Genomic DNA, 22,874 nt, shown 5'->3' on the forward strand with positions numbered 1-22,874 from the left:
CTTGATACTTGAACCACTTTTCCCATAATTAACTTCTACTTTAATTCAGGACTATTACTTGTAAAGTATATGAGTAGTTCAACTACTGACTTTAATTTGGTCCGAAGTCCTGAATTGAACTTCACAGCCACGCACTGACGTCAGCGTCGACATGATGGTACCTTCACATGAGCTGGGAAATATGAGGATCACCGTCAACTGTGACAGGTTGTACTGCGTTGCCTCGTAGAAGCTATAGGTGGCAGGATTCTGTAAGATTCACGCGCAATCGTGTTCTCTACTACGAAGTACAGTCTGATACCGTTACATACACAACGCCAAACTATTTGTTCAAATTGATTAGTGTATAATAAATTTCGTTTTTATTAAAACCTGACAACTTTTAACTTAAATATTTCCTGTTTCCAGCTACTACGCGAACTCTGTTAAAGCTTCGGTAAAGATGACTTAACTGAAACTGATTTGTTATATTGTTTAGTCGTTTTTCATTTAAAGTCATAACAGTGGCATTTTCACAATGTATTTTATAAGAAAATAATATCTTATTGAATATAAGGTGTTCAGGTGTCTTCTTTATTCATTCGTTATTGTTAGAAATAAAAATAATTATTATTAATTATTATAATAATAATTTAACTCTTTAGCATGGCATGTGTAAGCATTATAAAAACGTTCACCCGACGTGTGAACCATGCGTTCTAAAGTGTTGGTGTTGTTGTTAATCAGGTGACCTGTTTCAAATTGATGCTTTAATGCAGTGGAATAAGACAATGAATCCTTGTGGAAGCGTCTTTCCCCAGTGGGATTAATCGTCTGTTGTTGCTGTGCACCTGTTTACCGCGTGTTCTGCACAGTGGGAACCGTAATCGGCGTCAGTTCTGGGGCATTGTGCTCAGCAACGTAGCCTGTTTACTAATTTCCTGCTCACGCTTTAATGCGCCATTAGAATTTACCGAGGGGAAGTGAACGCCGCATTCGGATCAACCTGGAGGAGAGTAAAAGTCGCTGCAGCTCAACACAAACAGCTACACAACAACTTCAAACAAGCGACGACGCAAAGCCTCGCGCTCACACACAGGAGACGCTCGTGTCGCTGCTACAGAGGCCGGAGCTGCGTTTCTCTGCGCGTGGACGTCGCTGAACAACTTTTGTTCGACGGGTTGTCGGAGCTCGAGTTGAAGCGGAGTTCTGCTTTCAGTCGGATGGAAGAGCGCGAGACGGGTCCGCAGTAGCGACAGACTGGTCCCGAGCAGAGACAGTCAGGCCGCCGCAGGACGTCTCCGGGTCAATGTCCTCGCTGAAGTACGCGGAGGAGCTGGACTTCAGGCTGATCTTCGAGGGTGACGGCAGACAAGCGGCAGGTACGCGGCTTTAGCCGCCACAGTTAGCAGCGCTAAGTTGGCGGGGGTTACCCACAGTCACACCGGAAGTGAAGGGAATGCGTTGCCAAAGTAAAGGCGGGATGCCGCAACATGTCACAGCTTTAGTTTACTGATATTAGACGAGCAGCGGTCAGAAGTACACTCATCCATGCAGCTGTTGTTTTATGTGTTGGTTTTGTACTTCAGGTGATGTTTTTATACTTCAAACACTGTTTTACACTGGTATATTTGATCACCAATGTGTTTGGATGCACATTGTTTCATTCAACGTGTGGTTGTGACTGAAGCTCCGAGCTGCGCTTTTCTCTTGAGTTAATGTGAACTTTGTCTAATTCACCTGTAACTTGGACATCACCAGTGATAAATAATATTTACTTTATATTTAAGTATCGCTCATAATTGGCTCGGTGACTGTGCCCATTTATTAATTATTATTTATTTATTAAGTTTTAATCAATCTATTTTTATTTTGGTTTCACGTTTCAGCTGGATTAGATGCCACTAATAGCACTTAATATTATGGTCCTTTTTATAAATGTTCAGTCAGTTTGCGTTGGCAACAGGATTAGGGGATTTTAATGTGAACGTTGTAACAGGAAGTTATGTTGTTTCATGTATTTTTGACACTTGACAGTTTGCTGTTACGTTAGAACCAAGTTTAACGTTTGGATGAGCAGAGATGGGTTCTGCAGATGTTTGGATCAGTTCCTGCTGGTCATCGGAACATTTACTGGAAGTTACTGATCAGAACCTGATGATACAGAAACTGTTTGAGTTAATCATTGTGACCTGATCACCTGCTGTGATCGTTCGTCTCCGTTCCTGTTGGATATAAACTGTACCAGCCAGGCCTCTGATCAGTGAACGCCAGAGACCAGAGGGGCCCAAAGCAGCAAAGAACTAGAGCACAAACAGTTCAGCTCGCCTTTGTTTGAAGAAGCGATTGAAGCTTTTAGGTGTGTGGTTCAGCCGCCTGGTCCAGAACTTAACTGAGAAGCCTCACCCAGGCCCCAAACCACGAGGAACTTTCAATGTATTTGGATGGAGGAGGTGGCGGGCTGTCCCCCAGAGTGACGGGAGCAGTGTCTGGCTTTAGGAGCGATGGCAGCGTGTTACTGGGTTCTGGGTTCTGGATCCTGGTCTCTGCCGTCCATCGTCTTCACCTTCCCTCTCGCCTTCCTGTTTTTGTGGCGTGGGAAACACTGACTAATCTGAAGTCTTCTGTCACCACAGCCTTCTTTCTCCTCCAGTTTGTTTTTGCCTGGTTTTCGACTGCTCATTAAAGTAGTCGTTCCATCATCACCTTGACCCAGAAGGAGGACAACCGGGCCGCTCGGCCGGCGGCTGAGGGCTCCAGAAGCGCGAGTTCTTCACCACAGACGTCGTGTCAAGTTGAGCTGGGAGGTTTTACTTCCTGCTTTTCTAACCGCTCTGTGGCACACAGCTGGTGGTGGCCACTGCCCCCCCCCCCCCAGTTGCATCATCTGCTTTATTTATTTGCAGCAACACGCTGAGGTTTATTTGCAAAGATGCAGTGAGTAGAACTGTTGAAGCAGATCACAGTTGCTGCTTTGATGCCCGTTTTGCATGTAGCGTGTACGGTGTGTGAGACACAGTGGTTTTAATAGTAGGGCTGTGGCGGAAGTGTGCAGCTGCATAGATTAACGTAATGATCTGTAATAATATGTCACCATCATGTGGTTGGAACTTTAAAGGTAACTAAAATTTGTAACTTGACAGTTTTAGTGGACAAACGAACAAAAAGCAGATCAGCACGGTGTCATTTTGGCTTCATATGTCACAGTGATGGATTGTGTACGGATGACTGTGTAATGAGTGTTGGCAATGTTTGTTTTCCAGCTCCAGATCTTCATGTGAAGACTCTTCCTACCTCCTCGCAGCCTCTGGCTGAGCCTCCCGTCAGCCAGGAGCTGCAGAGTCACCTTCCCTGTCACTTCACTGCAGACACCTACCAGTCCCAGGGGCCCCAGGGTGGAGCCCAGGGGAACCTCAGAGCCTTTGACTGCCCAAGTATTGAGATCACTTCCATCGCACCCATCAACCATGTGGAGACAGAGATTAGCCAGGAAGGTTTGGCAGCGGGAGGCGCTGAGGGGGGCTTTCTGGAGACATCGTGGTCCAGAGACCAGCTCTACCTGCCCCTGGACCACTGCTACCGGGATCCAGCGCTCTCCCAGAGCCCCTGCAGCAGCCTCTCATCCAGGAGCTGGATGTCTGACCATTCTTGCGAGTCCTTCTCACACGTCTATGATGAGGAGGTTGAGCTTTATGATCTTCCCACCCTGGGATCTCCTGCTGGGTCTCCCCTGGGGTCCCCAGGCTGTGGGGGTGGAGCTTTCGGTGTGGAATTATGGCAACAAAAATACCAGCATCCCTCGGCATTTAACCCGACGCTGTCACCCTTTCAGTCGCCACTTCAGTCTCCTTGTCATTCACCTCGCACCAGTGTCACAGAGGACAGCTGGCTTAGTCGACGGCCCAACTCCAGGTACCAGCACAGTGGTTTCACTAAGCAGCACATCCCTGTTTACAAAGCAGTACCCGCACCCTGGAAGAGTTTGGACCTGTCCTTGGGTCTGCAGCAGTTTCCATCTGCTCCATTAATTATTACCACGTTGATGGTTGCTGCTGCTGCTGCTGCTGCTGTTATTGTTGTTTGCTTTTCTGCCTGAGTAGAGCTGTAAATGACGGCTCATGGTTCTTTAGAGGCTTTTAAAGGCATCTGTTTTTTGTTCAAACTGTCATTTTGTAGGTAGATTTGTTTAGGATCATGAATTAATCTTGTGCAGAGAAGCATCACTTTCCCGTTCAAAGTCGTTTTTATTATTTGAGCTCTCACTATCTGTCCCTGCAGGCCGTCGTCCAGACCCACTTCTCCCTGTGGAAAGAGGCGACACACCAGCGCTGAACCCCTCACCTGTTCGCCCTCCCCCCACCACTCACCCAGCCCGACACCTGGTGCCTCTCCAAGGGGCAGCGTCACCGATGAAACCTGGCTGGGATCCTCCCCTGGGGCGCCCGGGCCCCTTCAGGTGTCTGGCTGCCAAGACCTGGACGTTCCTTCCAAGACCAGGAGGACGTCAGGGAGTCAGCTGGGCCATGTGGGCCCGGAAGACCCCCCGCTGGGGGAGGAGGGACATGAACAGGAAGGCCTGGCTGAGCTCGTGCTGCACGTGCCTTCACACTTCAGCTGGAACAAACCTAAGCCTGGAAACCCCCCTCTGTTCGGGTTGGTTGGTTTAGAAGGGTCCTGATTGACAAACCTGCCCTGTGCTCGGATCCTTATGTACCTGCTGTCTCTGCTTCAGGGCCTTGACCCCTCCTCCTCTGGATTGGCCCCTGCCCAGCCAGTATGACCGGTATGAGCTGAAGCTGGAGGTTCAGCCCAAGTCCTACCACCGGGCTCATTATGAGACGGAGGGCAGCCGAGGGGCCATTAAGGCAGCTGAAGGACACCCTGTTGTTAAGGTGAACGCTCCCTTGCTCAGCCTTAGTTCAGTATATGCTGTTCTACAGTTTTATTTAATCCTTCATGCAACGGTTTATTCATAATGTTTAATTCTGGTTAGTGATGGTGGAGATAAGTCTCAACAAAGTGTGTCCAGAAGGTTAATGTAAGTTAAGCTGTGACACAGTGGACGACACGGACGCTTGTAGCAAAGGTCAGCTTTTATAGGCGACTCCCAGAACATACATTGGTCCCTGTACATTTTTCTTCAGCGCTTAGAGCCCACGGACACTGAGCCTGTGATGATCCACTGGGGCTGGGAGCGGCCTGTGTTTGCTGATGTTGTGTGGGAACGCCTCTCGTGGATCAGAGCTGAGGAGAGTAAAGCTCCATCCGGGCCTCGCGTGTAACCGACACCAGCAGCTATTCTGGGTGTCACCGTTTCAAGGCCACTGCTGAAGCCAGAGGAGCTTCATTCTGCGATGATGTGTGAAATGTCAGATGGCTAATAGTGACAAAGGAAAGTGAAAATCAAGCAGGTGAAACACAGCAGAAGCTTCCACAGCGTGAAGCGGCCGTAATGGTGGCGCCGTCCATTATAAATCATGCACACAGGAGTCCTGTTTACATGTTACGAAGCAGCACCTTCAGCCAGTCTCTGTTAGGTTTGGTCAGAGAGGATGATATCATTGTGTGTCATAGTGGAGTTTAAGCCTGTGAATGATCAGTCGATTCATGCTTTTCAGGTTTGAGGTTGTGTTCGCAGAGGATCAACAACTTCAGCAAGTTTAACTTCTTTTAAAATGGAATCGCCGTTAGTCAGACGTGTGTCTCTGGCTTGTGTGCAGCTCAGTGGATACAGTGAGCAGCAGCTCAGCCTCCAGCTGTTCATCGGCACGGCAGACGACCGCTACCTTCGCCCCCACGCCTTCTACCAGGTGCACCGCGTGACGGGGAAGACGGTCACCACCACCTGCCAGGAGAGGCTCCTAGGTGGCACCAAAGTGCTGGAGGTCCCCCTGCTTCCAGAAAACAGCATGTCCACGAGGTAACCATGGCAACAACTTGCTGTTCCATCAAGCCTCCGTCTGCGTGTGAGCTAGTTCTGCTCCTAGTGCTGCTTCTGCTACGTGTGTGTGGCTCTGAGCTCCGGCTCTGTGATTAACAATGTTATGATCCTCTGTGAATGAAAAAACTCAGGTATTTGGAGCCAGTGACGCTGAACTGTGAGCCAAAGAACCTGTTTGGTTTGTTTAAACTTGAGCACATCTCCCCTCGCTCCACCTGTTTGGTTTCTGCTGCAGTTGGAGGAATGTGGACGTCATTGCCTGCTTTGTGCAGCAGCTAGTGAAGCGCAGCATGCAAGCGTGACTGAAGTCTGTCGGGATGTGAATCGGGTTTAGCACAGAGCTAGCAGCATCATTAACAGCTCGCCACTCGGCTCCCGCTCCACAGCATCGACTGCGCCGGCATCCTGAAGCTGCGCAACGCCGACATCGAGCTGAAGAAAGGAGAGACGGACATCGGGCGGAAGAACACCAGGGTGCGCGTTGTGTTCAGGGTCGGCATCCCTCAGTGGGACCGTCAGCTGCTGTGGCTGCAGACGCTGTCCATCCCCGTGGAGTGTTGTGAGTGTCCTCAGTGTTACATTACACAAGCAGCAGGATACAGAATGTTTGGGCTTTGTCTTAACTGATAAGGAGATGAGTGTCATTTAGGGGATGTGAGCCGTTGCTTCATGCGTATGCAGTATTTAGATGAACAGATCATAATCAGTGATCACTTCCTCTGTCTATAAGTGAAGGCGCTGCTGCAGTCAGCCACTGTTCAGCCTTCAGTCCTGCAGGGACCTCATCTATTAAACTATGTCCAGTTCCAGCTCCAGTCAGATTCTAAACAATAAAACAGGATCTTTCAGTGGACTCGATGTAAATATGTGAAGCGACTGATTATGTAAACACGGTGCTTCAGCCCAGCGCTCTGGTCAGGAGCTTCCTCAGGTCGACAGCTTCAGTCCAACCAGCTGCTCTGTGAACGGAGGAGAAGAACTGCTGATCCGTGGCAGCAACATCTCCACCCAGTCCAGAGTGATGTTCATGGAAAGGGGCCCTGGTGAGATTCATGTTCTGCAAAACCCAACATCTCTGTTCCTTGGTTATGGTCATAAATGTGAGCAAGAACTTTGGTCTCCTCAGACGGCCGGTCGCTGTGGGAGATGGATGCCAGGGTTGTGCCAGAAAAGAGCAGTGAAGTGAGTAGAAACCTGAGGTCCACATCCTCTGCTCCCAGTGGAGGTGCCGAGCTACAGAACCATTCAGACCCTTTAGACGTTACTGATTCTTATTAGTGCCATCAGAGTTTGATGAGGAGGTATGATGCATGAGACGAGGTCTCATGTCTGACACAAACTCAGGTTTAATTTCTTCTGGCGTAAAACACGTGCGCCTCGTGTTTTTGCCGTGAGGCGTTCAGGGACAGTCATGTACAGGTGACGTGTGAGGTGTCACAGGAGTCAGTTGATTTTTAGAGTGTTGAGCTACTTTATACTGTGACAGGTGTATTAACATGTTTAGATGCTGCTCTAAAGCCAAACTCGCAGACGCTGTGGGACTGTCTTCTAGAGTTTCACTTGTTATCGTTTCCCCCTTTGAGCTTCTCTCTCTCACCATTAGAGTTCCTTCTTTTCTCATCCGGGACCTGTTAGGTCATTTGGTGGCCCTTTGGAGGCCCCGTCCCCCGGTTTGGTCACCATTGTCTTAGTGACAGACAAAAGTGAAGTGTGTGACTCAGGATCAGATATGAGCCACAGGAAACACTGCACAACATGAACTTGGCTGCTCTGAACTAGTAACAAACGAGTTTGTGTGAGTGTTGTCAGGTCTGATAAGGACATGCATGAATATAACCAGAACTAGACCATCACACGATCACGACCCCGTGCAGACTTTCTTCTCAGTGGTAAAGCTTTAATTCTACTTTATTTTTAAACTAAATCTGTTCTTTGAGTCAATGTTTTACTCCTTTACTGTCTGAACGTCAAGATGGCGTTGAGGATTCCCTCGAGAGGAAGTGCAAAGGGGAAGTTAACGGAAGCTTGTTGAAACCACAGAATGAGCGTGTCCCCACGAAGCTTAGACCACTTTTGAAGCTGCAGTATTTGTTGGTTTATGTTGAAATCACCACCAGTTCCAGTTCTCACACAAGCACTTTTAGGATGGATAGGATTTAAATGTGCTGTTTGTCCTTTAGAGCAGCATTGTGGTGGAGGTCCCTCGTTACAACAAGAAGACCCCCGGGCCGGTACAGGTCCAGTTCTACGTCTCCAATGGGAAGAGAAGAAAAAGTCTAGCACAGAACTTCACCTTTCATCTCAGCCCTGCAGCAGGAGCTCTGCTCGTCAAGCAGGAGCCCTGGGAGCGGGAGCACGTCTCCCATCATCCGCCTGCTTTCACTTTTTATGATTCCTCCGACCTTTCAGTTCATCGTGCTCCTCGATCCCACCAAACCCATCCTCTCCATCATCCTCCCGTCTCCTCCACCACCCTGTTTCCTCACACCTCACCAGCCATAACTCCCCAGATTCCTCTTCAGAGCTCCATCATAACCCCTCGGGCCTTCACCGGCCCCCCTCAGGTCTCCGCATTGCCACCTCAGACCTCCTCACTCCCCTCTCAGGTCTCCACTATGCAGACCCCGCCCTTCCCCACCCACCCTCCGACCTCCCTGGCCCTCCAAAGCTCCCCTGTTGTACCTCAGAGGGAACAGTCTTCATGTCTAAGCTCCTGTAGATCCTTTGTACCCCCCACTGATGGCCAGAAGAGCAGTCTGAGCACCAGCCCAGGTCAGGTCCTCAATATCAAACAGGAGCCAGAGGAGCAGCCCAGTCTGGGTTCCCTGGGTCTTCAGGAGATCACACTGGATGACGGTAAGCAGCAGCTTCCATTATCAGACCTGTCCTCCTTGATGTCAGTGAGACTGAGATGATAGAAAGTGAAGGGGCCTTGTTAGAGTCACTTAGCATCAATCTCACGCTTTACCTTGTTACTAGTTGTAGGGACTGATTGGAATAATCTGTGATGTGTAAGTATCTCCTCTCCGTGGCCTGTGACGTTAGCGCGTCTCTGTTCTGGTTAATAATAGCCGTGTCTGCTGGTCTCAACGATGCAGATGGGAGTTAAATTTGTCTCAGTCTGTGGACGGCAGCTGTTGTTGAGCCCCCGACCTCTGCGTGACATCGACTGCAGCAGCTGCCTGAGACACGGAGGTCAAAGGTTAAAACACCTGAGCTGCTTGCTGGGAAACACTAATGGCAGCAGCTGCTTCCTGCAGCTCGTTGCTGCAGTTGTTCCCAAGAACCTTCAAAATAAAACATGTTTTTGTTTAGTTTTAGCTCTTAACTCTTTTTAAATGCCTATGGTTTGGTCTTTATCACATCTAATCTATTTAATTGTGACTGAAATGTTAGTTAATGTATCAGATGAAGGCAAACCACAAAGTACCTGCTCAGTCTGTTCCACCACTGAGTTTGAATGTGTTCACTTGGATGAGGATGAGGATCACTGGAGCACTCTTTGCTTCTGGCTCTTCAGGTTTCAGTTATGAACAGACAGAACAGAGATGGAGCCATTTACTGTCTTTTACTCCTCTCAGATAACTTTGCTATATAAATAAAATTGAATTGACTATTAATAGACTAGAGTTGATGTGAAGTCTTTATATTTATGTGGCTGTTTGATCTTTAATTAGGATTTGTGTTTTACAAAGGACTTAAATTTTACATGAACAGAGCTGAGTTCCTGAGCTGTGATCGAATCTTTTAGTGCTATAAAACTTGAGCGTCTATAAAGAACCTTCGGTTCCATCAAATGAGGGTTTAACGTCTGAGGGCTGTAGGACGAGGAGAACATCATTCATTAGCTTAAAGTACTGAGCTTTTGTTATTAGGGAGGTAGAGACACAGTACAGGGTTAAAATCAGATCAGATGGCACCGTACAACACCATACAAGATGAGCGGAGGCAGCGGCGTTCAGGGTTATTAGAATGATCATTGCATATACATATTGCACAGGAGAAAGTTAACATAACGCTGGTGCAGTGGGTGAGTTTTGGACAATTGGATCAATAACAGCACTGAACGTAGAGTCTGATGCATCAGGGAATCTGCAGAATCTCTTCTGCAGTATAGACCCAGTTTAGCCAGGATCCTCTTCTCTTCTCCTGCACTTTGGCTAAACCTCTTGAATATTAAAATAAACCTCTTGTAAATACAAACCAAGCTTCCTTGTTGTCCTCTGGTTGCAGTGAATGAGATCATCGACAGAGACATCAGCAGCCTGAGCAGCAGCGTTCGACCCGACCAGTTTGACCAGTACGACTGGCAGCACGGCTCCAGCGGCGCCATGCGGTTCTGTGGAGGCCCTCAGTAGATGCAGGATGCTCACGTTTGCACCAAAGTGCCTCAAAGCCCACTAGCAGCGGTGGCGAGGACTTGCATGATTTCACGGTCTCAGGAATTTTACAGGAAAATCAACTCGTACCTCAGTCAATACAAAAAGAATTTGACCTTTTTAAAAGAACCAAAGGGCTTCAAACCGAGTCACGCGGTCGTAAGGATCATTACAGAAGCTAAAAGTTGCACAAAATGGAAAAAGTCGTAAATATTTATTGGCAAGATAATTAAGAAATCTATTTTTGATACTCGAGATCTGGTCTAGTGAAATGAAGGCTATTGAGCGATCGCAAACATTTTTTATACTTTGCTTGTCATCTTTGTGTGGTTTGTTTCCTATGTTTCTGTTCAACCTGAGCTGTTCTCGTGTGAGTCTGAATTATAGAGACATGTAAGGTTGAAGTAAAAATAAAAGATGTCCTTTGGATGCAGAGACAGAGACACATTTAGTGGATGAGGATTTTAGACCTACAGCTTCACATCTGAGGCACTCTTGTTTTATTAAAGGGAGGTCAAAGGTCAGAGCAGGTCTTCTTGCTTAGCAACAAGCAAAGCAGACAAGGCAAAAAGTAATTAGAGTCAATGTGCTGAGGCACACGGGCCTAATGTGCAGCGTGGGCTGAAGTCATGAATGTGCCCCAGCGTTTGAGGACGTGTCTGACCACAGTGGGGCAGTGCCAGGTCACGGCCCGTTCCAGGCTGCAACAAGCTGGGCTTTATCTGTGTAGCCGTGTTATTACAAGACCTGTGGCTCCAACTCTGACTGATACAGTCGCTCACTGGATTTTAGTCTGTTAATAGTCAGATCTTTCTCCTCCTGCAGCACTCACGTTTCCTCTTTAACGGTCATTTAAACAGCTGCTGGTCCGGGTCTGTCTGAACCAAGCACACCTCCTCCACAGCTGATGCCGATCCTTCTTTCCAGCAGCTCTGTGCGCAGGTGTAAACCAGGACGGTCCCGAACTCCAGCTGTGCGCTGCCGTCCGTCCTCTGCAGCAGACTGACCAGAGCCGGCATCAGCTGCAGCTCAAAGGTCCTGGAGCCGCCACAGGAAGCACACGCTGACACCACCTGAGCCATGTTGGATGGTGGCTCAGAGATGAAGAGCGGCTTCCCGCCGCGGCAGTAGCGCAGGATCTGCTGTGGGCACAGTGAGATGTTCTTCATGAATCTGGAGAAGACGGCATCTCCGTGTTTGGCCCTGGTCTTCTCGTATTTCTCCTCCCCACCGCTGCCTTCCTTGCTGTTCAGCTCCCCCACTGTCACCCCCTCTCTGCTCTCGTACTCCCTCAGCAGCTCCTGAGCGTGGTCCAGGTCGTAGCCCTCTCCCAACAGATCGGACTCGTCCAGCACACTGATGAAGAACGAGCGGAGGAGGGAAGTGTCCATAAGGGGTTCACCCAAACGGAGGACCTGAAGTCTGCTCCCAACGTCCATGTCGCTGTGTGCTGGATCTTCTGCTGAGAAAACGAGACAAGATTTTAATAATACGGAGACCAAATCATATTCATCACATAATCCAGCAAATTGCTATATGCCGACTGAAGTTTGCTTGGCAGCTTAGTTTATCAGCTGGATGTAGCAGCAGGGTTTACAGGCTCTCACACGTTAGGAGCCAGTCAAGCTTGGCAAGAAAACTATACGTTAACAAGCCTGGAGCCTTTTTCAAAAGGGAAATGACTGCTTATAGCAGAAATACACATTCAGTGTTGTTTGTAAAATGTGTTCAGTGGAGCTTTGTAACTTTTTGAAGAATGGGAGATTGTTGCTGATGTATGTAAAACTATTCAGGGGTATTTGTAATTATTACTATTAAAGGCTTGCTGTATGTGGGACTTGTTGGGTTTAGTTGTGTAAGGTCTTATAAAGTGACTTGAGATAACTATGCTGTGAATTGGCGATACATAAACAAAATTGAATTGAACTTCTGGTGCTTCAAACCTGGTGATGAAGGTGAAGTGGGGTCAATGTGCATTAAAGCCTGAAAGACCAAATTCTTCTGCAATAATTTGAAACTTGTCATTAATTTTTATTCAGGGAACCAGGCTCATCCAGCTGCACAACCGTAATTGTTACCAGTAACAAACTCGCATTTCTTTCACTGGAACCTTTCCTGATTTCTGATCCGCGGCCCCGCAGTCCCTGCATCATCTTACTGCTTTACTGCCTTAGTGGAATGAATGTAAACGCGTACTAAATCTAGTTCCATTTATTAGTTAGTTAGTTGTTTTGTTCAGTCTGTCGCGCTGCGCGTTACCTGGCGGCTCGTCCTCAACCCGTCTGTTGGGCTTCACTCCTCCCCATCCGTCACCTCCCTCCTCCGCCCCCCAATCATCGGCGCTGTCGCACCAGTCACTAGCCGACAGAGAAGCCTCCTGAGCCGGCGCGACCTTGCTGGGTTCCACCTCCGACTCCAAACACTGAGACCGCAGCGCCTTCCAGGATTCCGACCGCCCACTGCAGTCGGCACCCGAGCAGGCAAACAGGTGGAGGTTTCTGTGGTAGGGAGAGGCCTCCAGGGGGCAGTATACCTGCACCACATGGGCTAACGGAGCTCCGCAGCGAGCACAGCGGGGAAACTGGCGGCGGAGGACGGGCTGCCAGTCCGGCTGACCGCCGACTTTGTTGGTCAGAAACGATGACTGATGTCTCTTTGGGTCCACGGCGCCATCACACAAACCGATCAGAGTTGACTCCTGAGCTGGCGAAGCCATCTCTCACATGGTGGAAACACCAACCGGAAGTCAGATGTAGCGCCTGCGGTCCGACACCAAACATTTTCCGTCAGTACTACGCTGTTAAAGTGTCTTTAAAATAAATGTAAAAACATTTACAATAATACACCGAATCTATTAAAGAAAGGGATGATTAAAAATATATGTTTGTGTTATGTGTTTTTATGTTTTATGCAAACATAAAATTACTATTAAACAGTGAGTGTAAATGTTACCGGCACCAGACCTACTACATAAAGCGAGGCGGACTCGTAGTTTAGGACCTGGAGCAGGTGTTCAGCCAATCAGAGGCTGGAAGGTGCATTTTGGTACATTTGTTGAATTAGCCTTAGACACTGTTTATAAACTTTGTTTCATATCATTTATTTACTTTGAATAAAATCAAAAAGGATATACTAGAGTTGTTTTAACCGGTGTCGTGCCAAAAAGTGACTGTCTGCCAGAAATTGATTTCCGCACGCGGGAGCGCGCACCGCCTCGTTAAGGCGTTTAGCTCGGTTTGTGTTGACTACAGCTGCTTATTTCGGTTTCAAACGGCCATAACTTGTAAATATGATCCGCTACACGTTTTCTAGTGGACGTAGTAACACCACGTCTTCTAAATTTTGTGTAAACGACGGAAATAATCATCGTAATTCTCTTTACAGCGATCGTCGATCGTGACTGTTTAACTCTATGACATGACGCTAGGACTCAGATCTACGACCCAATGTTGCTGCAACATGTTTGTTCTTCACATTTTGTGTCTGATTAAAACTGCACGAGTGACCACCGAGTTGTTTCACCACTTTTAACTTCCTGTATGGACCAGTTAAACCAATAAGATGCTTTCATGGTGCCAAAACGTGATTATTAGAGCCAAAGCTTTTGGTCAGAAGCTTTGGACGCCCCAGTCCAATTGGTGGCGATAACGCACCATTATGTTCTTTGTTAACCACCAATAAACACTAAAACGAGGAGGAAGAAGAAAAAGGCCGGAAGTATTTATCCAAAGCTTCCAGAGGAGACGCTGGAACGTCTTTACTACTAATGTGACTGTGGCATCTGAATGTAGTCACTTCATTAATTACGGTTTAATTCTATCTGGTTGTCTCTTCAAGCGGAATTAAACGACAATGAATTACGGGTTGTTGGCGCAAGGCTAGCGGGCTAACGGGCTAGCAGGCTAGCTAACGTTAGCGTTGGAGATAGTGTAACGTTGGAGGGAATAAGAGCATAGGAGGATGAAGACGAAAGAACCCGTCGCACGTAACTCCTCTGTGACGGACATGTGACGGACGGGTTGGTGAAGAACAAAGAACACCAGAATGCGACGGTTGATGGCCGTTAGCTTGTTATGTAACGGTTTAAATCTCCGTCAGTGCTGATCGTCTGCGCCGCAGTCATGCCTTTCCTGTTCCTGGAGCGGTTCCCCTGGCCCAGTTTGCAGACATACGCGGCTGTGAGTGCTGCCCTGCTGGTCGGAACTGTCCTGACCCTCTGCTCCTCCGACATCCAGTTCCAGTCCGGCCCAGAGGAGGCCCAGAACCACCCGGTCCACAGCTCCAGGATCGTCCGTTACATGAAGGACGGCGGAGAGCGTCTGGGTCCAGGTTACGGAGACGTGGCTGCAGGCGTCCTGCTGCACCTGCTGACTGATGGCGTGTTCGTTTGGGTGAGCCCTGATTATCATCTGTTTATCATGAGCTCAAGCGTGCTGTGTTTAAAAAACATTCATAGTTCATTGTCGAATCCTCCTTTGTATTGTACATATCACTGTTTAACAAACGAACCAAAAGTCAAGAGACTTTTGGCACATTTCACTCTGTTTCTTTCCAGATACCGAGTTGTTTAGACAACTATTTGTGGCTCTTTGTTTGATTCACACTCATTCGTTGCCTTATGTGTAATAATAAATGTCCAGGGAGGTCCTTAATGATTGTTCTTCTGTGTGTCTTTGTGCAGTTGATGGTAAACACAGTCTGTTGTGTCTTGCTGTTAATCGCCAAGTCCATCCAGTGCATTGTGTTCGGACCACTGCGCATTAGTGAGAAACAGGTCTGTGACAAAGTCTGCAAACATTTGAGTGAATTCAAATTTGGGCTTTTCAAGCTGCCACTGTTTCAACATGAAGCAATGTGTGTGTGGAAATGTCGTCTAAGTCGCTGTTTTACTTTTTGTCTGCAGCACTTGAAGGATAAGTTCTGGAACTTCGTCTTCTACAAGTTCATCTTTGTGTTCGGTGTCCTGAACGTTCAGACGGTGGAGGAGGTGGTGATGTGGTGGCTTTGGTTTGCCATCCCAGTCTTTTTACACCTCCTGGTTCAGCTGTGCAAAGACCGCTTTGAATATGTACGGTTCACAACGAAAGAACACACGAGCAGTTTACATGAACATCATAACCAGGCGATTCCAGAATGAATGAAATCAGCTGATTGTTTTAGTCAATTAGACATCTTCTAAGTCAGATTCTTAGACCAGTGATTGTTCGGGTGTCACAAAGTGATGCCTTACACACACAGACAACATCGTTCCTCTGACTTTGAGATTTTGAGCAGGTTTTGGTGAATAATGGAATAATGTTACTGTGTAACTACTGATCTAAATAGCTGTTACTTATGAACAACCCACCTGGTAGTAGCGTGTCTGGCACACCTTATTAGCAGGCTCAGCGCCAAACCTCTGAGCATCTAATGGGGACATTAACTATTAATTAATTTCTATTTGGGTCCTTCACACTTACACACATTAAAGCTAATGTTCTTCCATCTGTGCTGTCACTTCTTCAACATTCTTTTGAATAAAACAAAAGCTGCTATCAAGCACAACAGACTTATTATTTTTTGCCTTTGTTAAGTATCTAATATCACATGTGAAAAAGGTTTGCTTTAACGCTCTGTGTCTGTTGGTGCAGCTGTCCTTCTCTCCGGCCACTCCTCTGTCCAGTCATATGCGGGTCCTGCTGCTGCTGGTGATGCTGCTGCTGTGCTGTGGTGGTCTGGCTTCGCTCTGCAGCCGACTGGCTCGCAGTCAAGGCCGTCACACCGCCGCCTTCATGGCTGCAGAGGTGAGAAAAATAAACCCACCTCCTCAGGACTCAAGCGTTAAACTTTAGATTTTATTAGACTTAACTTGCTTCTGCTCAGTTTTCCCAAATTTCCTCATGGAGGATACTGAATCTCAAACCTTGTTTAAGCAGATGAAATTTGTTTGTTTTACTTTAATTGTTTCCAACATTTTAAAGTTAGATTATCTGACATGTTTAATGAGGGGAAGGGTTTGATGGGTAACGTAATAGATTACTACATATAAACCGCCTAGTCTTTTAGTGCACTTCTGGTTTGTGGAGCTTCTGGTCCAGTCCTGAGGGAGTCGATGTTTTCCAAACCACCAGATGTCAATGCTGCAGCCTTAAACCTTCAAATCAGCAATCAAACTGAAGGAAAGCCCCAAAGCTTCATGGGATTCATCCCGCCCTCTTTAGATTTTCTTTATTTACATTTTCTTCATATTTTATTATTTTCTTTATTCATATATTGCATTTATATAGTTGATTTTTTAGGAGACTGCTTTGTTTCCCACTTTGCTTATAAATCTTTTTACCTATAAATTTCCAGGCTGCGTCAGACGCTTGGGTTTGGATCTCAGACACCTGCATAGAGCCAAACACTTAGATGTCTGTTCATGATGTTCTCTCTTTGTGTTTCAGTGTATGTTGGTGACCGTCCGGACGACGCACGGCATGTTTCAGTACGTTAAAAAAAAAAACTCACTTTGCCAATGAGACATACAGCTTAGAGTGCTGTGTGTGTGTGTGTGTGTGTGTGTGTGTGTGTGTGTGTGTGTGTGTGTGTGTGTGTGTGTGTGTGTGTGTGTGTGTGTGTGTGTGTGTGTGTGCGCAGGTACTCCATCCACCTGTGGGACATGAACCAGGAGGGCAGCTGGGAGAATAAATCCTCGTACGTGTACTACACTGACCTGCTGATGGAGCTGTTGCTGCTGGGCCTGGACCTGCTGCACCACGTCCACATGCTGGTGAGTTCAGGAGCCTGACTTGTTCTCTGCTGACTTTATTGGGTTTCAGATTCATGTATTGAAATAGTTGTTAATGTTAACATCTATGACAACATCAGCGTCTCTCACCAGCTCTTCACCAACAGCTGGTTGTCCATGGCGAGTCTAGTCATCTTCATGCAGCTGCGCTTCCTCGTTGAGGAGGTTCAAAAGAGAATCCGCCGCCACCACAACTACCTGAGAGTCCTGCACAATATGGAGAGCCGGTTGGTATCACAGGCTGCAGAGATGACTAGATGTTATTGTTACTACACATGCCATTAAAAGGCTCTCATTCAACCAGCTGACCCTGTGCTTTCAGGTTTTCAGTGGCGTCTGCAGATGAAGTTGCAGCCAATAACGATGACTGTGCCATTTGCTGGGACGCTATGAGCTCAGCTCGGAAACTGCCCTGTGGCCACCTCTTCCACAGGTCAGTGATTGTTATGACAAGAGCTCTGACAAACCTTCACACACCAGCAAACGGCTTTAGTGCTGCTGAGCAGAATATGTTGCTCTTCATTCAAACATCCTCTGTTACAGATTTCAGTTTAGAGATAAAGAACAGACCTGATCATTGGGTAGCACAGGCATGAGGCTGCCTGCTTCCGTCACGACCTGTGGGAAAGGCGAGACAACAATGACTCACATAACAGACCTAGATGCTACTGGGAAATCTAATGCTGAGCTAAATGAATGATTAAGTAAACAGCAGTGGGGACGATAATGAGTTCAAATACAGACGCTATCAGGGATCATTATAGTAATGAGGAGCTACATTATAACGGAAGATGCAGAAGCTGAATGTTGACTTCATGCTGCGTCCTCAGTTCATGTCTGCGCTCCTGGCTCGAGCAGGACACGTCCTGTCCAACGTGTCGAATGTCCCTGAACATAGAAGGCGATGAGGGTCGTGTGGAGAGAGACGCCAGGGAGGCTGTTCCTGACGCCCGGCTGCACCTCAACCAGCTCAACCACTTCTTCCACTTCGATGGTGAGATAGACTTCCTGCTTGTTTAAAGCCTCTGGCAGGTTACATCCTGTTGCTGTGTTTCTGTGGGGATGTTCTGAATTTTTTCAGAGCCTAAGTTGTTCTGCTGAAGTTAAAACGCTGTTCACGGGGTCTAGCTTGAGAGGAAGAAGCTAACAACATCCGGGGGAATAAATGAACATAAGTCCTGGAACTTATTTCCCCTTTTTATAACAGCACAGACTTACACAGTGAAATTAACAGGCCTTCACCCTAATAGGTGTCAGGGCGTTTGTTTCTGCTACTTTTCAGTGAAATGATGAACGTTAGAGAGTGTGACATGCTATGACCTTTGACCCCCAGGTTCTCGTATTTCCAGCTGGCTCCCCAGTTTTTCTGTAGAGTTCATGGCTTCAACCAACTTCATGGGCACGATGCCGAGCAGCCCGTCTCCGATCAGTGCCATGGTCAGTACACGGAACCAAGGTGGGTCCACATAACCCTACTAACATAACTGTTAGTAGGGTTACTCTACTGACAGATGAACTCTGGTGTGTGTCTGTGTCTCAGGTTCAGCAGGTCCATGAGATGTTCCCTCAGGTTCCCCTCCAGCTGATCCAGCAGGATCTGGAGATCACGCGATCCCTGGAGGTCACCACTGACAACATCCTGGAGAGACGCCTGCAGGCGGCCACACCACTGGTTAGTTCCTGGTCTTAATCTGATTTCCTACCAGGTTGGACAGAATTAAGCAGCTGCTTTGACATTTAACTGATTTCTGATAGATTCAATGTTTTAAAGTTTTATCAAGATGCAATACCACAATTCTTTTATCTCAGAACTCATATCTGAGATCTTTTACCAGAAAAAGACATTCATCACAGTCAATGTGATGTTTTTGGGTAATTTGAATAAACCTTTGTGGTTTGACCTGTCTCATCAGCCTGTGGAGCATCCAATCATAGAGGTGACTCCGCCTGAGGAGGAGGATGGAGACAGCAGTGAGTCAGAGAGGGAGGAAGGTGCCATGGAGGATGACAAGAAAGTGGAAGAGACTGTAGAAGACGTGGACGTTGGGTTTTGTGCCACTGCAGAGAAGCGACAGATGCTGCTGCTGCAGAGGAAGGAGGAGCTGCTGCAACAAGCTCGCAGGTACTGAGGGACCAACCTGCACCACTGTAGTAGAGACAAGAGGTGTTTCACCTGTAAACTGTGCTCTGTAGGGACTACCTGACCAGGAGGACCAGGTCCAGTACAGGAAGTGAGAGTCACTCTTACTTCGGCCACTGAGCTCACAGCTGTGTTTTCCACCACAGCCCATGAACAACACCTGACAAACGTCCAGGAGCGCTGTCAGATAAGTGGGTTCAGCAGGAGGCTGCTGAGGAGCTGAACTCCTGGTGTAATGGTTGTAGCTTCATGTAGCATCACGTTTAACAGGGAAACTTTATTTGCTGGCAAACTTCATGACAGGTATCCAGAGAAATAAGGAATGTTCAGTAAAACACTGGTGGTTTTATGTCTTTGTTGGCTGAGTGTGTGACTGGGCTGAAATAAAACTGCCAAACACCAAACGGCACCTGTGTAGAGCCGTCGTCCATCATCCTTTTAATTCTGATCATGCTTTGAATCGTTTTCCAGTATTTGTGTCCTTGTGCAGTTTCCAGACTACTACATGTTACTGTCACGGTTCCAATCATCTGTGTTAGACTTTAATCAAAGCTTTTGCTCAACATTTTTATTGTGAAAATTAAAGGAATGTTTCTGTTCAGTGCTACTCCTTGTTTCTTTTGTCAGCTTTACTCTTTTCTTGTTTATTACCTTATTTATTATTGTTACCCATATTTTTACTTTCAGCACTTTAATAACTGAGCTCAGCTTTGTACAGAGAAATCCAAGTATTTATATGAAAGGCTTTTTAATTCAATTCTCCAGCTAGTGAAAATAAACAGTTGACGTCTCTCATTTGTGTTTGTTTACGTCTACACTTCTTCTGTACAATCACACATTACCTATTAATTAACACTCTGAAGCCTGTGCATCAACACGCTGCAGGGCTTTCAGCCACTTACATGCATTAATAGTGACGAGACCTGGTCCCTCATGACACCGTAAACAAATAAAAGTAAGTGGTCCAGTGTCAGTTTATGTTTAGCAGGTTTTCAGAAGAATCACACATTAACACACACACACAAACACTAGGCCAAGTTCAGCTGGAAGACTAAGCTGAGTTAGTTTTAAAGGTGATGCATGTAACTTCTAACACTACTTCACATTTGATGTAGCAACACAGCTCACACAGGCCCAAAGCAGGAAACCAGCCTCTGATTCGAAACACAAAACACCAACTGAGCTGCAGGAGCAGGTAGCTGCTAATGCTGACTCAGTACTGTACATACACGTAGAAAGCGTAGTACGTGGTGAAAAAGTTTCATTCCAACGAACATATGAGTGAGCTCAGCATCATGGTTCAGGTCCTGGGACCTGCAGGCTGCATCTTTCCCATACCGCCTGTTTGTGATGCTCGGAGTGACCACGGAGCCCACATCTGTGCAGGTTCATCACACTTCAGAGGTGAAACGGGCCGAGCAAACACACGGCTTGATCTCTGGTTCTGAGGGAGATTAGAGGCGAATCTGAGACTGAGACACGCTCCATGGCTTGTTCTCACTGCAGCTCTTTAAAATTCTGTGTGATGGCGGCAGCGAGGTTCAAAGTGAAATGCGAGTAAAATGAGCTGAAGGCGTTTTGACAGAAGTTTCCTCTGAAGTTGCACAAACATTCACTGAAGGATTTACTGACCGAACCACTGACACCTCACTTGCAGCTGTGAAAAACAAACTCTCCTCAGTGAACGCGCTCGGTTCGGACTGAGCCTCATTTCATTGTTGTGTGGTCACACTGGACAAGGTCTGATAATGAACTCAGTGGTCACTGCACTGGGAGGTGCTGACCCGGCATCACAACCCGGACCTGCTGCATCAGACGGAATCCTGATCCTGACCCAGACACAGTTCTGCTGCCTCCAGTGTCACAGCGAGCGACTCCCAGATCAAGCAACATCAACATCATCTAAAAATAAAAGCATAAGCAGATACGTTACCTTCATGAAAGACCCAACTATCGATCATCTGAAACGGATCTGACGCCAAGAGCAAAGCCTGCTGAGAAGAAAGAGGAGATGCTGCAGATGAGACGCACAGACAGATTCAGTATAAGCTTCCAACAGGGCAGAAGCAGAAGCTGCTTCAGTTTGAGGAAGCGACAGGAAACAGTGGCAGCTACAGCTTTTACTGGTTGACTGGTCCTTTGAACTGAAACACATTCATCGTGAGATGGAGCCGCTCGTGTTTCTGACACAGTCTGTGTTCACATTTCCTCCAGTTCCAAACTCAGTAGAACTCGAAAATCTGCCATATGTGCTTCTATTCTGTCAGGTCATTGAAAGTGAATCTACAGCTCAGATCCTCCGCCTGCAGAAAACGTCCTGCCACACGGGGGCAGCAGAGGCAAAGCAGAGCACTCTGCAGAGCAACAGTGGTGACGCTTCCTTCAATCTGACTTTAGGCAGCAGGTACTGAGTCACATTGGATCACGCTGCTGACGCGTGCCCTGCTGGTCCGGACCCGAGGCTTCTGACCCGGGTCCGGCCCCGACATCCACCTGATGACGGGTGACATCCTGACTTCATGTCACTGTACAAGTCAGGATGAAGCTGCTCGCCTTCACCTGCAGGGAAACACACGACAGGATCCGTGTCATCCCGCTTCACGCAGCGTCTGGTAATTACCCTGTGTAACCTCCACAAATTGCTTGTTGTCGCCACCGGTGCTGGAGCCAGCCCGGGTCGGGTCCACATCCCCAGCGGCGCCGGGGGCTTCAGGGGAGCCGTTTAAAGGCGGTGAAGCCGAGCAGCTTATCAGCTGGACCATACGTCGCCCTCACAGCTTTGAGCTGCTGAATTAATTGGTTCTGCTGCGAACCGCTTTGTTCTGGTGCTGTTGACACGGAGGTCCATTCAGGGCCCAGCTGGTTGGGAACAGTTATAAAAGGACTTATTATTAACTGGGGATTAATATTAATATCACATGTAAAATATTTAAAATCACTGTGTTAAGCAAATGCAGAGGTTCGAGCAGTTCTTCTTCCAGTTCTACAACTGACCATTTGCAACAAAGCATCATCCTCCATTAGACAACCTGCAGAACCACCGAGCAGAACCAGGCATTCAAACACCTCCAACCTGTTCAGTTTTATTTAAAAAGGCATCGTTGTCTCTGGGACCTCAGCTCCTCTGCTATAGTTCTGTCTGGATCAGATGAGTCCTACGTGCTGCTCTGCTGCTCTCGGCTCCTTTTCAGCCTCCAACAAATCTTACAAATCTCGGAGCCTGTTAGTGGAAGTCACTGTGATGCAGCTACCTCCTGCAGCAGCTCTCAGGCGATGGCTCTAGGACTAAACACAGTGGCTGCCCTCCTCACGCTCACTCCCTGCTTCCTGTCACATGATGAGAGATGAGAATCCATAATGAAGCGGAGGAGGCTCCCAGAGGACGAGCTCTTCAGGGCGTCTGACCTGCATCTCTAAGCAGCAGCTTAGCCGCTGTCACGGCAACGACTAATCACACTTCGTGAATTGGTAATCTGTGAGCTGCAGCCAGAGATCCGGGACAACTATACATGTGGACGTTTGGCTACAAAGATTAGAAACAAACTGTTTGAGTCAGTTCCTTTCTAAGGTGCTGATTCCACCACACTGAGCAGGTCCAGGACACAGAGGAGAGGAGAAGCTGAGATCCAGCTGACCTCCATCTCCTCTGGATGTTAACATTCACAG

General features: G+C 47.5%; 3 protein-coding genes across 5 annotated transcripts; 2 read left to right on the forward strand and 1 right to left on the reverse strand.

Moving 5' to 3' along the window:
- Positions 1-784: 784 nt before the first annotated feature.
- Positions 785-12,136, forward strand: nfatc3b (nuclear factor of activated T cells 3b). Its single transcript, XM_029153628.3, has 10 exons — positions 785-1,361; positions 3,243-3,891; positions 4,258-4,632; positions 4,712-4,871; positions 5,700-5,899; positions 6,307-6,479; positions 6,823-6,963; positions 7,047-7,102; positions 8,101-8,776; positions 10,154-12,136. Exons 1-10 carry the CDS (start codon positions 1,289-1,291, stop codon positions 10,276-10,278), a joined length of 2,628 nt encoding a protein of 875 aa, XP_029009461.1. The 5' UTR covers positions 785-1,288; the 3' UTR covers positions 10,279-12,136.
- Positions 10,783-14,611, reverse strand: pdcd2l (programmed cell death 2-like). 3 transcript variants are annotated; one of them, XM_029153638.3, is made up of 3 exons: positions 14,472-14,611; positions 12,559-13,058; positions 10,783-11,761 (listed from the first exon to the last, which is right to left on the reverse strand). In XM_029153638.3, the coding sequence occupies exons 2-3, from the start codon at positions 13,013-13,015 to the stop codon at positions 11,148-11,150; spliced, it is 1,071 nt and encodes a 356-aa protein (XP_029009471.1). In that variant the 5' UTR covers positions 13,016-13,058; positions 14,472-14,611; the 3' UTR covers positions 10,783-11,147. The 3 variants fall into 3 exon arrangements, with proteins under 3 accessions (XP_029009471.1, XP_029009473.1, XP_029009469.1); XM_029153640.3 differs by having other exon boundaries at positions 10,783-11,758; positions 14,425-14,564; XM_029153636.3 differs by having other exon boundaries at positions 14,425-14,564.
- On the forward strand, positions 13,439-19,809 carry amfra (autocrine motility factor receptor a). The gene is made up of 13 exons (XM_029153630.3): positions 13,439-14,690; positions 14,981-15,073; positions 15,203-15,367; positions 15,930-16,082; positions 16,725-16,765; positions 16,918-17,050; positions 17,162-17,295; positions 17,391-17,501; positions 17,899-18,062; positions 18,402-18,505; positions 18,609-18,740; positions 18,982-19,190; positions 19,262-19,809. Exons 1-13 carry the CDS (start codon positions 14,421-14,423, stop codon positions 19,326-19,328), a joined length of 1,776 nt encoding a protein of 591 aa, XP_029009463.1. The 5' UTR covers positions 13,439-14,420; the 3' UTR covers positions 19,329-19,809.
- Positions 19,810-22,874: the final 3,065 nt, after the last annotated feature.

Source organism: Betta splendens, chromosome 6, assembly GCF_900634795.4.
Source record: "Betta splendens chromosome 6, fBetSpl5.4, whole genome shotgun sequence".
Classification (NCBI taxonomy): domain Eukaryota; kingdom Metazoa; phylum Chordata; class Actinopteri; order Anabantiformes; family Osphronemidae; genus Betta; species Betta splendens.